Here is a 15,356-nt window from a genome sequence, read left to right as displayed (position 1 = left end):
AAACTAATGATAATATGCTTATTATACGTACGGGCCGATTGGATTACTTAATATTAGATAGCCTGCATTTTCTAATTTGAAAAACTAGTTGCTTATTAACAGGTAGAGAAAGGTGGAAAAAGTGAGTGTTTATTTGGCTAAGACGTAAGATAAGGATGTCCTGCACACGTTATCCAGGATAGGAGGCTAGGTACTGCTAGGCTAAAACATTTTTCGAAACATGGTAGCTACTTTCGTAGCAAACAAGCTCAAATCGAATAACATTATGTAACGACACAATATTGGTTCTGCACCGCCACATAATTAATAATACTCTTACTGAAAAAACTCATAGCGAGAGCCGATGTTTACTATGCCAATTGTAAGCTACGATTTATCTAAGCCCTTCGGGCGCAAAATTCGTAGGGCACAAAAACGGCGTATACTTATTGCTTTGTACTGCCTGTCATAAATTTCCGTAAGTGAAAACTCATATCATTTTTCGCATAGCGCATATCGCTTCTTGAGAAACCAGCAGACTCGTCATCTCTCGAAGAGGCACTTTATCAGATTGGCCCCTATTTGTACCCCGTCATATTTCAGCAAAATCTTGTGGTCAGTACTCGTTGGTGACTATCTATGTTAGCTTGAATATTTGCAACGTTATGTTATGCTATATTGAAAGATCGAAGCGGTATCACAATATGCGGTTTGCATTTGAAGCCGACAGCAAAACGAAATTCAATTGAGAGCCAGACGTCTTTTTATCTGTGAAATCGATAAACCTTGAAGCAACACAGAACTCTGAAAACCAACAGACCTCTACCGGCTTTTTACATGCATTTATATCGTAGAATTTTATAAATATACTATTTCGAGTTTGCGAACTACCGAAAAGCTTCTGATGCGTCAATTTCTATTCAAAACCTCCGACTAAAAAACGTTTACACAACCGGCGCAGATACTGCTTTGCCACGCAGTAACAAAGGAGATAAGACGCTTGCGTATTTCTTTACGCATGAGACATAAACAAAATAAAAAGCCGGTTTCAATGCAGAAATCGACAAGGTTTTCTTGACAGGCTATTGTCACCTTCAGATACGTTTATAAGATGACTGATATAATCATACAAGAATAGCATCCATAATTCCTGTGCTTTTTTTTCGTGATTCACCTCTCTTTATATGCAGTTTCTGTGTAGACATGTTCACATAAAAGTTACCACAAATCAACATGCTGGTTGCCCTACCAGAATTCACGCGACAGTTCTCCAATGCAATATTTTATCTCACCTTATCCCTTATAAGATCAGATCTGTCAATTATCAAATGAAATCTCAAAGTGTATCACGTCTTTTCGGTCTACCGAATAGAGAGCATTACAAGTTAGCATATTAACTTGTATACACATACATATTCGTGTTGGAAGTACACTGATTAGCAGCCACCGGCTAAGCCACTTTCGAACTCTCCTAATAGAGATGAACCTTATTCGTTACAGGTGGTCCGTCGGCTCCTCACGTTCCGGTCCCAGAATTGATGCCGAGTACTACTTTGCTTCGTGATGGCTAATGCTGAAGCGAAACGGGCTGATTGAGGGCGTCTTGTTACGCAGAGACCAGCTGTATCATTAACCAAGTGGACAATGGCTTGAGATACGATGCTGGCAGTTCTGTTTGTCGCTGTCACCATGCAATTCTCCTTACGGACCAGCCACAAAACTTCGGATCCAGTAGCTTTGCTAATAGCTAGACTTCTATTATCATATAGCAGTAAGACAACATTAGCCCCGGATTGTGAAAAATTGCCGGTGCTACGCGACGCGTCTGCTATAACGGTTATAACTATCGGTGACGAGTCTGTAGAGGCCGAAGAATGTTAAGAATAAAGTGCCTGCAGACACTGCTATTCGGGGAGATTGCGCAACGCGTTCCTGTCGATAATCCTGATCGTATTATTAGGTGTGACAGGTCAACAACAATATGGTGGCTTGGGTCGTGCAAGTACGCAAGCAGCCTCTGTGGGATGCTGCAAACACTGCCGTTGCCACGATTTTTCGATAAAGCTTGAAAATTATGTATCAATGGCCCCATATAGTGAAATGTTAGTAGCAAAATCATTTAGCGGAATATGATGCCCAGGACATGGCTGTGTAAAAAGTACAATGCCATGCTAAAGAGCGCGCCTCAAAAGAAGGTCGTTTTTTGTTCTGCTCTGGGTGACCCTGCCATGTGACGGTTTATGGAAGTAGCTGCCGACGAAATCAACTTGAGTCCGGCAGTAGACTTAGCTCTGAACCTGCCAACTATAACAATGTCTCAGTTTTGTGCTTATGGTCAGGGTGTCTCGCCAGCTTTATTACGATTAGAATAAGAACGAAAGTGTTTTTGTTATAAAAATGCCATGAAAGTCTGCGGAGAAGCCTATTATACATAAAACAAGCAATGTGAAGAAGACAACGCTCTTCTATTTCGAACATTCGACGATGAAGATATATGTGTGTGTCTGTTAACTGGTGAACAAGACAAATATAAAGCTGTAATCTAAACCGCCTTGGATCTATTTGAACGTCGGTGGTCTGATACCTTACGCTTTTAGTTCAGCTCATGGTTCAGCTATGATTGTAATCGTTGTATTTACAACCGTGTGTATATACATGCATATATACAATAATATTTTGATGTTGTAGCCTGTCCAACTGTGCATTCTGAAGCCGCATAAATAAAGCCGCCGATCTTCAAGGGACTCATAGACGAAGTTAGTCAGACCATTATGCATCTCCTATTAACCTTCGAAAGTTCGTATACCAGCAAACGTCTTCAATCAAGCACTATGGCTGACATGTTCAAAAGCAAAGATAGTCATGGATAAGTATGCGTCATAGACCACTTGAAATCTTACAACTATTAATAGTGTTTACACTGATGATGGTTTTTAATAGAAAAAAATAGTGTTCGAACAAACTGAGCCACCGGCTGCCTAACCTTATACCACGACCGATTGCCGGGCATTTGGCTACCTTCTCGCAGCCAAACAGGGCAGCAGACCATAAACCGGTTGTTTTTTCGACAAAGCAATCCCTAGTGCATCATAAAGTGGGATAAAACCCTAAACGAAACAGACGAAAACTAGATACAGGCGGGAGAGAGGGATAGAGAGAAGGAGAGGAAGTAAATAACAAGGGTTCATGTACATTTATATAAAACCTTATTAGATTCATTATGATTGGCGCAACAGGCAGTCGACACATCGTTCGGCGTCGAGCCTCGTCACCTTGTGTGACGCCCTTATCAAGTGATAAGTGTAGGCGAAATAGCCTAGCTCCACCTCAAGAGGTTAACGAAAATTGTAGTCAAGATGGAGACCCACACGGTCGTACTCAAGATCCGCTGCATGATTATATTACCCCAACAGAAGCTAGAGAAGCAGGGCCATCGAAAGATCGAAACAAGCCGGATAACCAACGTCCAGCAATGTTGAGCTCACAACAGGGTTACGCCCCTGATTCACCTGGCAAAGTAAGCGACGAAGACAGCGGTTCTACCGGCAGCGGTATTTCGGGAAGCCCCGATCCACTGGAAACACCAATTCGACGTACGCCAGTAGGCTTAAGAAGAACTACCCCTCCAACACGTCTTTCGGTGCCCGATCTGCCACCGAGAACGACGATGAGCCGGCGACGAGCCGTCAACACTCTGGACCACAAAACATGTGCACTGCTACACTCGCGTTTAAAGGGAATCAACATGGGCGATGTTGCGTGAGTATCCCTTCTTGTTATTTAATTTTTTCTTCTTCTTCAGCGACGCTTTACGATGATGCGCAATAATTTTCTAAATATATGTTTAGGCCTAAGAATAAGAACAATGTCTTTCTGTCAAGCATTCAAATAAAATAGTTTTCATGTCCTGACAAATAGATAATTTGACTGCAACCTTCATTCAGGCTATTGCTGAGAATTCCTATTCGTTTCAGGTTCCTAAACCTGTACACTTGCATAAATTATTACTTTTGTTTTTTTCATCTCTAATATTTTTCGACAGCTTCAAGCTGTGCTTGTAAGCGAAGCGTACAATTTTGATTCAAAACCACACCTGCTGCCATTATCAAAGCAAAGATAGAGCGGCTTTTAAAGTGATTACGATAAAGCATAATACAAGTCTGAATGTTGTGGAGTTATTTAAAGGAAAACACGATATTCCTGATACAATTCTAGTTGATATTTGGTTTTAGCAGATCAGTAGTAGTAGTAGTAGTACACCAACCGTATCGCGTTAAATTGGATCGTTCCTCATTTTAGTCAATGAAAGTCCTCAGTTAAAATATTTTTATGAGGTCACAGCTTGACACTTTAATTAAATAATAAATATTCTTTATAAAGCAGCTGAAAATTATTATTATTATTATATTATCTCGTTGTCAAATACAAAGTTTCAAGGAGGTTGCTAATGCGTTGCTGGATAAAGTATGAGCACATAGGTTCTATTAAATGTCCAGCCCGTTAGGACCCGAATGATGCATTAACCCTTTAGTCTTTCCCCTTTGTGCCATTTCAGTCTTTCTAGGTAGTGATGAAGTTGTCAAACCCATTAAAAAAGCATAATATTGCATCATTTTCTTTTTCAATAAACGAGATCTGTGATGAGTCTATAACATGAAATTGCCGACAACACGCAGCTCTTGGAAATATATCTAAATCTCTCTTGCATATTCAGTGTATCGTTTTATGCTGATATGCCTATATGAAGGGATGAAAAAGACCTAGAAACCTATCCTCTGCCTTTCGCGTTTATTCAGTGTACTAAAATTTGAAGCAGAGCAAACTCGATTTCGAGTCGATCGCTGTACAAATCGTACTTGTTGTACAGACCGCCCTTGGTATTCGTCCCCAATGGGCGTTTAGCTATTCGCTCCTGATCGAGACACCCAATTTTTCTCACTCCGCATAGCTTTTCTCTTTCGTGTATGCAAAGGCTAGCTAGCAGGTTCGGGCTAGATTTACGAGCTTTATAAACAAAGCGCTCGAGGTCTTTTGATAGGCGATGGCAAAGCAATGAGCACACGGTACAAAGATCTCGGCTAGTTATAGTGTGGAACATTAAATACTCAGCATTAGCTACTGCAGTCCGTATTTGTCGATTGCCGCTACCAAAGCACCTAACTTTACAGCCAAAAGAGTTGGCTACCTATAACTCAACCGCCTTCATTCTATATACTCTGTGCATAAGCATTGCGTTTTTCTCCGGAAACATCGAACAGCGAATAGCAGCAGCAGCAGCAGCAGCAGTAGCAAACCCAGTGCGCGAGATCTAAACCCATGTACACTAATGCTAATCATTTGACCCAATAGATACGTTAAACGTTGCGTATTTTACGAAAGCAGCGACCTCTCTAGAGAGCGCCTTGCACTAGCGACAAATCTGTTGAATGGCTTCATTTGCACTTTGCGTGACTTCATGTATGTCGATGTAGTCGAAGCATGCCAGATACTTATGCTGAGATCGAAAGGCGACAATGTATAAATGAAGGGTTCACGTGAGGACGACAGCCCAGTTGGGCATGTTTTGCTGGTAATCAGATAGTGAACAGGCTAAAGTCTATATGCTGGTAAAAAGCGCTGACAAATATTAACTCATATACCATAATATGTTTGTCACGTGTTATAGCAAATACCTTGTCGTAGTGCCAAATTGTTCAACGATGGATCGCATCAGGTTCATCTTTATGCAGACGCATAGGCGTACTGGACCGCGCCTGGATCTGTATCGGCTTGTATTTGCTTTTTGCTCTTCTTTAAATAACAAATTATTTTATTCAATAAAATGTATTGCAAAGGTAATAGAAGAAGATACGTCGTGTCTTCCCGCAGTACTTTTTCCGTATCTTATTTCTATCGATTATATTGTAATCGATAAAAATCTCGGGTGAAATGTACTGCATTGGTTAGCCGCTGTTAAGACAACATACGATGATAATGAAGGTAATCACAATGATGGATTTAAAGCTCAGAAATATCAATCGTTGTTCAAGTATGTTATGTCGTCCGCTACATGGTATCATTGGCTGGATAAACAGAATTGGTTATCATCATCTTCTGAAAGATGAGTTAATAAATATAGAAACGCGGTTTATAGACGAATGTCAACACAATTGTTTTGCTTAAGTTTAGAATAGGAGCTGCCAGGAAGTTCGTTCAGGACAAGTTTGTTTCAAATGCATCAGGTCTAATTATAGTAATTACGACACAACGAACGTACTTTACGAAGTCCTGCATGTGACGTCAATACATGTATTTTAAAGAGTGAACCTCACCTGCTTGTGCTACTTAGTCGTCTTTTAACTTAAAGTTAAAAATCGTGTCCCTGTAATGAGCAGTATGTAATACTGCTTAATGCTTTGATTGCAAACGCTCGATTCATAGCATAAAGCACACATGATGCTTCGCTAAGGCAAGTTTCAACACTCGAAATTATAGGGGTATTTACGAGGTGAGATCTCAAATTTGATTCTTTTGAATGCGTATAGAGTAATTTAGTGGATTTAGTGCGAACTTAATCTCAGTCTACTCGGCCAAGGCTGAATCGAATTTTTGATATAGGTAGAAACAAATGTAGATATTTCACTAGAAACGTGTATACAAATAGTAGATTACGCAATCTACGACTTGCAAGTCGAAGTTACGATCGTGCCCCCATTACGAATGTGTCGCTAGCGGCAGATGATATATCATCATGCGTCCTTTACTCGAGACGCCAATCGCTAGTATTGTGCAAAAGGACGTCCTTTGTTGTACACGCTTGATCCATATGAGCCCATGTTTAAACAGATGGCTTTATTGCTTGGCGGTGGCATGGGTCCGGCTATGGGGTAGGTGCAGCAGCCGCTCTAGTAACCGGTCGACCCCTTAGTAAAAACTTCAACGTTCACTCAGCTGTAGTGAAATCTGTGGGTGCGCTGGGTCAATTTCTCCCACAGTCCTAATAATCAAGTCCTTTTCCGTTATGCTCACGTCGACATTGCTGAAAAAAAATGCATCAACGGACATAGACGATGTATTCGGCTAGGCTCCCGATCGATGATCCTAACAGACAAAGGGACCTGTCGTCCGTTAGCCGGCAGCCAGCAACGTTTTGTTTATGGCTAACACTTATATAATAATACTAGGGTCATTTGACTAAGCGGAACATGGTTAAGGGTATGACGCGCATGCTTTTAGATAAATAAAACTTATTCACGTATTCAAATATACTTACATATTACACGCCATTTCACTAGGCGAGGCATTACGGGTCGAGGCGTAGACAGATTAAAACTCGTATCACTGGCAGCATCTTTAACAGAATGAACTTTGGCGAAAAAGTTAATGCTAAAGAAAGGATTCAGATTCAAGGTCGCAGCTCAGCTACGCATCTTTCTTTAGTTTGACTTGTAACGGTCGACGTTTAAGCGTGTTTTCAACTTTCGCTTTAACTTACGTCGTCTATTCTACGGCATCGAACTAAAGTCAGTTAAATATTCGCTCATTTATCTTATTAAGTTGTGGGTACAGTATATTGCCAGCTGCTTAATGTTTATTTAGCATAGGTTCGAAAATTCGATAGTGAGAACTGTTCCACGGGCCATAGGAGAATAGGTCTGATAACTAATTACTCTAAGCTTATCGAACGAAGGTCCCATGCTATTTGTTTTCAATAACGCTTTTTCGTAAAATTGTTTTTATTATAAATTTCAAGTCATCGGAGATACAAATCTGCCGCGTAACATATTAGCTTTGTTAGGATTACGAATTTTAGAATTGGACTGATGCATTCGTGGATGCAGCATTAGATGGAGTAAGGCAAGAAACCAAAGTACCTCGAGCCTTTCGTAGAGATCTTGCATCGCACAGCGATCGAACACGTGAAATGACTGGAAAAACAAGGCCTCCCAATGATAATACTATATATAACACTCGGTCATAGAAAACGCTTATAGAAATAGAGCGAATACCTTGTCGTTTTCGAGGGAAAATGGTTTTGATCTGACAAACTTCTAGAACCACGATATACTGTGCTAAATACTACAAAATCTACTCTTAATATACATGCGCTTTGCTGTTAAATACCAATTACAGGTCGCGAGATCGAATCTATATTAACGGCTTTCTGAAGACCTTTTTTCGTTCAATATGTGTAGATTCGAGCCGATAGTTCATATGTACATCCTAAGGTTGACTCAAGCGATGTGTAAAATATGTTTTTGTTAGGCCTATGCACTACCGGGCTTCGAGAAGAGGGTACTGCATTGGAGGGTCTAGTACATTCCCAACGTTCGAACTACATTCGTATTGTCTTCTTCATCCTTTGCCTTAGGCGCATATGAGGACTTTTAAAGAAATGACCACCATTAACCGTTTCAAGCGACACGTTTAAGATGGAAAAGCAAACGAGCTATAACATTGCCCTAAACATATATTACATTATATGTATACGTAATGAGCTAACGAAAAAGAACATTTGCTTAAAAAAAGACAGTGCCAAACAACTGTAATGCCCCGTGGGGCTTAACCCACTGGACCTGTATAACGTTTCTATTAATGAGCCCCTGCCATCGTACAAGCTACATTTCTCATCGAGTGAGATTTATGGTACATATATATAAGCAACGTCGGACTGTAATTTCTTAGCTAAACCTCGTGGTCTATGTAAGAAGTTCATCGTGGCTCTTATTGTGGCTTTAACAGAATTACTATGTTAAAAATTTGGGACGCCCTATGTTACGAAGTTGGTAAATTTAACCGGATACGCACCTCGGAAAAATTCAACTAATTAATACTAACAACGATCGATATTGTTGGACTATGTAAAGCGTAAGCCATTCTTCTAATAGAGAATATTCATCCTCTAGAAGAGTCCTTGCTGACAGAGCGTAGCTTGGCCTAAGTTAGAGGGTCTGTTATTTGTCAGCCAACAGTTAGGTACATACGCAAATGCGCATCGAATGTTGTAATTGTCACAGGACAATCTATTAAGGTATACAGTTTCTGCTTTATAATTATCTACCATTTCATCTTAGTATTAGCTATTTTATCTTGGAGGGTTTGGTAGCGCTGCTAAGAAGTACCCATTTGAAGCGTCTCCTCACTTGCTGCTGGTGGACTGAACTTTACGTCAGTTATGGTATTTTCATCCCCAATGCCAATGACTGTTCCTATCACAGTAGCATGAAAAACACATATAGGTAAATATAACAATGCTAGTTGACGTATCATCTATCTTTTTTATTATGTTCGTAACGGTCCTGTAACTCTCTCGCTAGAATCTGGCACGCGATGCTAACCTCAGGTATCGTCGGCGATTTACGCTAAAATTTAGGATAATTTGAAACAAAGTTTCAAATAATCGACATTTACTACAGTTTCCCGCAAATTTTCCCAAAACCCCGTGTACTGCTTTGATGTTGCCATCAACTATCCGGCAATCGTCTGCCTACGAACACAATGCCTTTGGCGTACAACCGTGCTAATTTGAAAACGAAATTTTACCATGGTAACTTAAATTTTCCGTCTTCTCTGCCAAAAGTTGCATCAGTTTATAACAAACAATGTGATCAACCTGCCGCCACCGAACAGGCGCATTCATCTACGACAAAGGCAACGGGCAGACGCAAAAAAGAATTCTTTTAGAGACAAACATAGAGCTTGTCTCATCAGTAATCATTCACTGAATACGGCAATACGTATAACGTAAGTCGGTTTTCAAGCCCTTCTTCCAATCACTATGTTCCTTAAATGAAGTGACGCATACCGACTTTAGCTTTAAAGTGATGACCCCGTCTGAGGCAATCGACTGCGTTACTGACCATAGTTAGCGAGTTATATACTCACCATTTATACGCAAGACCATTCGATAAATATGTACCTTGAATAACAAAGAGTGCCAAGGGTTACTTTTCAACTGGCAATTCTCTTTCCTAGTGATCCAGACGTCGCGCAGGCCCTGAAGAAGGATATCGGCAACAATGAACATTAGTTGGTTTGTTCAGGAATTTGACGATGGGTCTCACAGTTCCCCTTTAACTTCTGCGTTATGGCAATTTTTCTCGGATTCTTCAGAAGCCGCATGAAAACTGGTCATAAAACAGAATCTTAATTAAAAAAAAAAAAAAAAATTTGTCAGTCTTGTTAGCGCTTCGCCCAGCGCGAAGAAATCGGGTAATAACTGATATTGGCGAATTCTGAAAACGACGCACTGTTGCCAAACCCGTTGTTGTATTCTATGAAGAACTGGCTTTCGTCTGGCAGCAGGACTAGGGGATGAACGACGGACAAGCCATTAGAGTTTCCCCAACTTAAACGTTACATCCTATGTATTATACGGTGCCTAGTGTGAAGAAGGCCTTTTCTACCACTGGCTAGTTAGTGATAAAATAGGCCCATTTCTATCCGAACGGTTATCTATTATTTAATGATACAGCCATTGCGGGAACACTCTCAGGGAATTTAAGCCGATCGCCCAGACTGACCACGTGCAAAATAAGCAAGTGAACTTAATTATGGTATCAGCTTTCTGTACAAGGGATGTTTGCTAAGCAGCATATTCCCGGGGAGACGTCGAACATCTAATATCTTCTAATCTATCTAATAATAATATAAAAAGTACAAATGTGCATGCACCTAGACCCAACTGTGTACTTCAGCACCGCACGAATAGGAATTCGGTACGCAGAGCTTAACTGCTCATCTATTGCATACATTACGTCAGTCATGTATGCAATAGATGCAACTTCATCAGCAATATACCAAACAGCGGTCGCCCATAAAACAGGAAGCTTTATTTTTTTGTATTACCTTTTTAGGACTTAAGCCTTTTTATTCCGGTGCTCGTCGAAGGCTTTTGAGCTGCGGTGTTACCGGCGTCTCTTTATAGAAAACGAAGTTGCAATTGTCAAAGGAATTTCTTTTGAATAACTGTTATTTCAGTCAGCCGACTAATAATAATGAACTTTCTATAAAGACTACGTTAAAACTAAGCTTCATTATACCCTAACTTTTAACTACGCGAAATAATAGTAATTCATAACGAGAATATTCGCTAGCCAAAACGAGATGATAATCGTACTCGTAACAAATGATGTTTGTAATAATGCTGGATGATGTGATTGGCTACCGGCCCACGTTTTCTTTGTCAATCAACCCATCGGCTTCAATACACCTACGTGCATAAAGCGCCCACTCGCATCAAGCCCAATGAAGGACGGAATGGAAAAGGGAGGGCAAGTAGTGATGACTGTGGACCAAGCAGATAAACCCGTACCACCGGCTCGAATCATGTCACCAGTTGCTTCGAGTTCCTGGTCTCGCCCAGAGGGCGCTGTGCTCCGGCATCGCGAGAGGGCCCGCGCAGTGGCGCCCTTCAGTCAAAACTTTGCGGCCATGCCAGGAACTCGCGAGACCGAGATACTTGCTCGCAATGGCCCTTTGGTTGACTTAACGTATAAGTGATGAAGGCGATGACACGAATATTGCCGACGACGATAACTTTCGCCATGACCTGCTGTTGCTAACTTTGTCTTTAGAAACAGCTCCAGGAGTTGTTACACCGCGAGCAGAAAATCTATTTCAATGTAGAGATAGACCCCTAGATAAAAAAAGAAAACATTTGGAAAAAAGCGAGAAAAGTTTGTCTGTTTTTTTCCTACCTTCCTATAAGTCTCTCTCATATTTTCGCTGTTCATCGTATTCACCTGTGTGTCCATACATTTATGAGCGTTTATATATTGGCCCAGTGTGTTCAATATGTCATGTGGATAGAAAACAAAGTTAAAAGTCGTGCGTTAGTCTTCCCGGTTCAAGGTGCAGAGTGTTATGAGGATAGTAGTCGGCGGAGCGATGAGTGACTTTCTTGCCTCGGGCATGCGCTACGAAATAATGTCGACCGTCAATATCTCCAATGGTCGACAACAGTCATATGCCCACATAGGATATAGATCATTTGATTCGACGGTTCCGTTCACCGAATTTTTAAGGAAAAAACATATTTTTATCGCGGTTACTACGGTTTTTCAATAAAATTTGGATTCGATTGGCGCGATGACCCGCCGGCGGAAGGGAAACGGGGTCCGAAGCCACCGTCGAGCTCTTCTCTAGAATATAGAAGAAAGGGGTAGGCAAATCGCTCTAAGCAGAACCGTTTGTCCGAGTAGTGCAACAATGTTGGCAGAATTCGAAGTTCACGTGCCATTCCTAATGCTGGTAAACTTACAGCGTTATACGAAGTGCTTACGTGCAAAGTGTACTCTGAGATCACCTGTTCACTTTTCTACCGGTGGTAGAAAATTTCTACTGGAGGTGCGGATATTCCGTACCGTAGCAACGCTGAAATGGAAACAACTTTACGTAAACAATGAAAACGGAAAAAAAGATTTGATCTATGCTTCGAATCAGGAATAAAGCCGCGTTTTGCTCTCTATTTGTGCAAATCGAGTCCAAAGGTCGTTAGCTTTTTAAAATCGCCTCGGTCAGTTTGTGACTCTGCATGACAATACGCTACGTTATGTCAGGTTTTGTATCGTGTGAACTGCGGCAGAATTCCATAGCCAGATATGACACCTAGGATATACGAATGACCTAGTAATAAGTAATAGCATAATTACAATTGACTAAGCACAGCGTTTATGTACTCGTCAAGCAAAAATGAAGCAATGATTAAGCTACGAAAGCAGGAAAGCTGTGCCGGAAATCGGGTGCCGTTTCATAGCTCCTGCGTTTCGTAGTTAACGAATGCTGTCCGCCAGATAATTATTAGAGTAGTAATGACAGCCACCAGGTGAAACGTTTAACAAGCTTCCTAGTAGAAGAATCATCATAATTTAGGAACGACAAAGGAATAAACTGCTAAATTTCAAACCAGAGTACAAAGTTAGCGAATCGTAGGAAGACGAATAGCAAGCTACAAGATGTTACCTGTACGATCATACAGCGTGCGTATGAAGCGCCGAAACATGGAAACGGAGGCGTCCATGCGAAAAAGCGTCTACAGGCGACGCTTTCACGCCAAGGGTGGCGCGACAGATGAGCCTGGTACGCTTTCGACTCCGACACGACGAATCTTCGGTAGCACGAACTTAACACCAGCAGCAGCCCGAACTGCTTCTATCGGTAGCAGCGCCGATGGTCCTTTACAAACGCCTCTTCGCTGCCAATTTGGTTTCGTCAGATCGCAACAACTGCGCGCAGCAACAGCGGCCACATCAGGACCGAAGTCACCTCAAACAGCCACCACGGGAACTCGTAATACGGTCGCCGAAAATGCACCGGACAGTAACTCTCTGCTAACCCCTGCCAAGGTACACATCACTCTGCCCGAGGATGACGCACTAATGATACCAGTGGGCGCAACGCCAATGGATCGCGGGTCTCCAGGCTCTAACGCTTCGTCTCTTCAACCCAAGTCGCTAGGGCTTCTTGAGGTACCCACAATGGCCGAACCGGACGTTCCACAAGAACCTGATGATGACGAATATGATGCATTCATTGACGATGACGAAGTTAAGGAAGCGGAGCCGATTGACCGACCGGAACGCGGTTCACGGCTGGCCCGTATATCGCCGTCATATGTAGTAGCTAATTCTAGAGAGGCAATAAGGAACGCGACAACGCGAAGACATCAGGACACTGCTCAAGAGCAGGATGAACGAATTAACCGAAAGCCGAGCTCGTTTTTCTCTATGTATGGTCCAACCTTCACAGAAAGTGTGGCCACCGTCGTCGGCGATAAAGTGTTTATTACTGCGTTGAAAACCAAGTCGCCGTTGAATGATAATGGAGGTCTGGATACGACTGTTTCGATACAAAAGGGCTCGGTCGCCCCCAGTAAGATGGTTACTTTCCGAATCGCAAGTCTTCAAACCGATCAAAGGTAGGTGCTACAGTGTCAACGTAGACAGGGTATCGGTAACACTTAACGCGCTATTTAATGTACTGAGTATTTACTAACCTGCAGGACTCTACCTAAATTGTAACGGTTTGAAGGTTGTCTCCTGTGTAATTTACTTTAGTTAATCGTTCACCACAAGCATGTACAACATAAGCAGCGCATATATTTACGTGAAAAAGAGCAGTGGAGGAATATGAACGAAATCATTCTTTGTTTAAAATGCCGTTATCTATTCAAAATATTAGTCAATGTCTGATATCCTTGAAGACGCGTTTTTTAAATGTTTCTCTAATAAACGATGCCGGAGAATAAACTGGGCAGAATATTATTTTGGGAACCATTCAAACTGAATTTAATGTCTTGTATGAATACACCACAAGCATATAATTATAGGTATATGGAAAAAAGAAGGACTACTTTCAGTAATAACTAACCAAGAAAAGATAATAATATCTAAACCTGAATTAAACGTTCGAACGTGTGCACATATATCCGCATATTCTAGTTCCACAATGAGAGAAACCCTATTTTATGTATGCAAAGGTTCTAATCTAAAATTGCACCGCCTCTGCCAGAAAAACGTGGGAGATTTAAAAAAAAAATACCAGGACAATGAGGCATTGAAAATCGTTAGCAAAAGACCCATCTTCATTAGCCAGTTTGCTTGCAAAAAAGGTACAGCAAAAATTAGGTCGGTCTACCAAACAAAAGCCGTCACTCTGTCCTTAACAGATTTAAACTTTATTCTTGGGCTTTATTAAAGTCCAAGGCAATATTCACGTGACTAATGTACATCTTCCCTGTGAAGCTAAGAAACATCTTATCACAGATCAGTAGGACTGAATTTAGCCTGTTTTCTAGCATCTATACTACACACGTGTGCGATCCAATCGAAGTAGAAGATCTATTGCGACCGGAGGTGTCGTTATACGTAGGATGTTCATATAGTAAACTGTTGTCATAGAGACTTTATGGGGTATTTTTGTTCAACGAGTTGAATAAGCAAGTAGTGGCTTTCACTGGCAATCTAGTGAGATATTTAAACATTTGCTCGTAGAAACCTTGAGAAACGTTTCTGTCGAACATTAACGTGTGGTAACAACTTCGCTATAGTATAGTTAAATCTAGAGGAAGTTAGGGCAGCTGACTAACTAGCTAATTAGTCAAGTAGCAAGCTAAATGATATGAGATATGGTGGCGGCGGGCTTGAAGACAAAGGCGCTTCAACGACTTGCGTGATTCCTTACGTTTCTAAATGGGTCAACGGTGACAAAGACATCCCAAGAATCGAGTTCATTAGCGTGCTTACTAAGCGCTAAGAATTCAATAGGCCCTAGGCTGCTCTGACTTTCGCCAAGGTATATAAAATTTCAGTAATGTAAAAATGACACATCGTGTAAGCGTCAATGGCCAACCTTCTCCAGCAATGTGCTGTAAGCCACTAGCCTTCTACATATTTCTT

General features: G+C 41.3%; 1 protein-coding gene across 25 annotated transcripts in view; it reads left to right on the top strand.

Moving 5' to 3' along the window:
• Window positions 1-15,356, top strand: part of LOC111244815 (voltage-dependent calcium channel type A subunit alpha-1-like) — a 190,395-nt gene that overhangs the window by 53,575 nt on the left and 121,464 nt on the right. For 13 of the 25 annotated variants that reach the window (XM_086974575.1, XM_086974612.1, XM_086974606.1 and 10 more), the window contains exon 1: window positions 11,401-13,876. In XM_086974575.1, coding sequence (XP_086830701.1) covers window positions 12,915-13,876 — 962 coding nt within the window. In that variant the 5' untranslated portion in view covers window positions 11,401-12,914. Of the gene's footprint in view, window positions 1-1,479; window positions 3,739-11,399; window positions 13,877-15,356 lie in introns of those variants that run through there. The other 12 variants (XM_086974594.1, XM_086974609.1, XM_086974601.1 and 9 more) reach the window with 3 other exon arrangements.

This window comes from Varroa destructor, unplaced genomic scaffold (genome assembly GCF_002443255.2).
Source record: "Varroa destructor unplaced genomic scaffold, Vdes_3.0 BEIS01000001.1, whole genome shotgun sequence".
NCBI classification, from domain to species: domain Eukaryota; kingdom Metazoa; phylum Arthropoda; class Arachnida; order Mesostigmata; family Varroidae; genus Varroa; species Varroa destructor.
The sequence above is the reverse complement of the archived record's forward strand: the minus strand, read 5'-3'. Positions and strand labels throughout refer to the sequence as shown.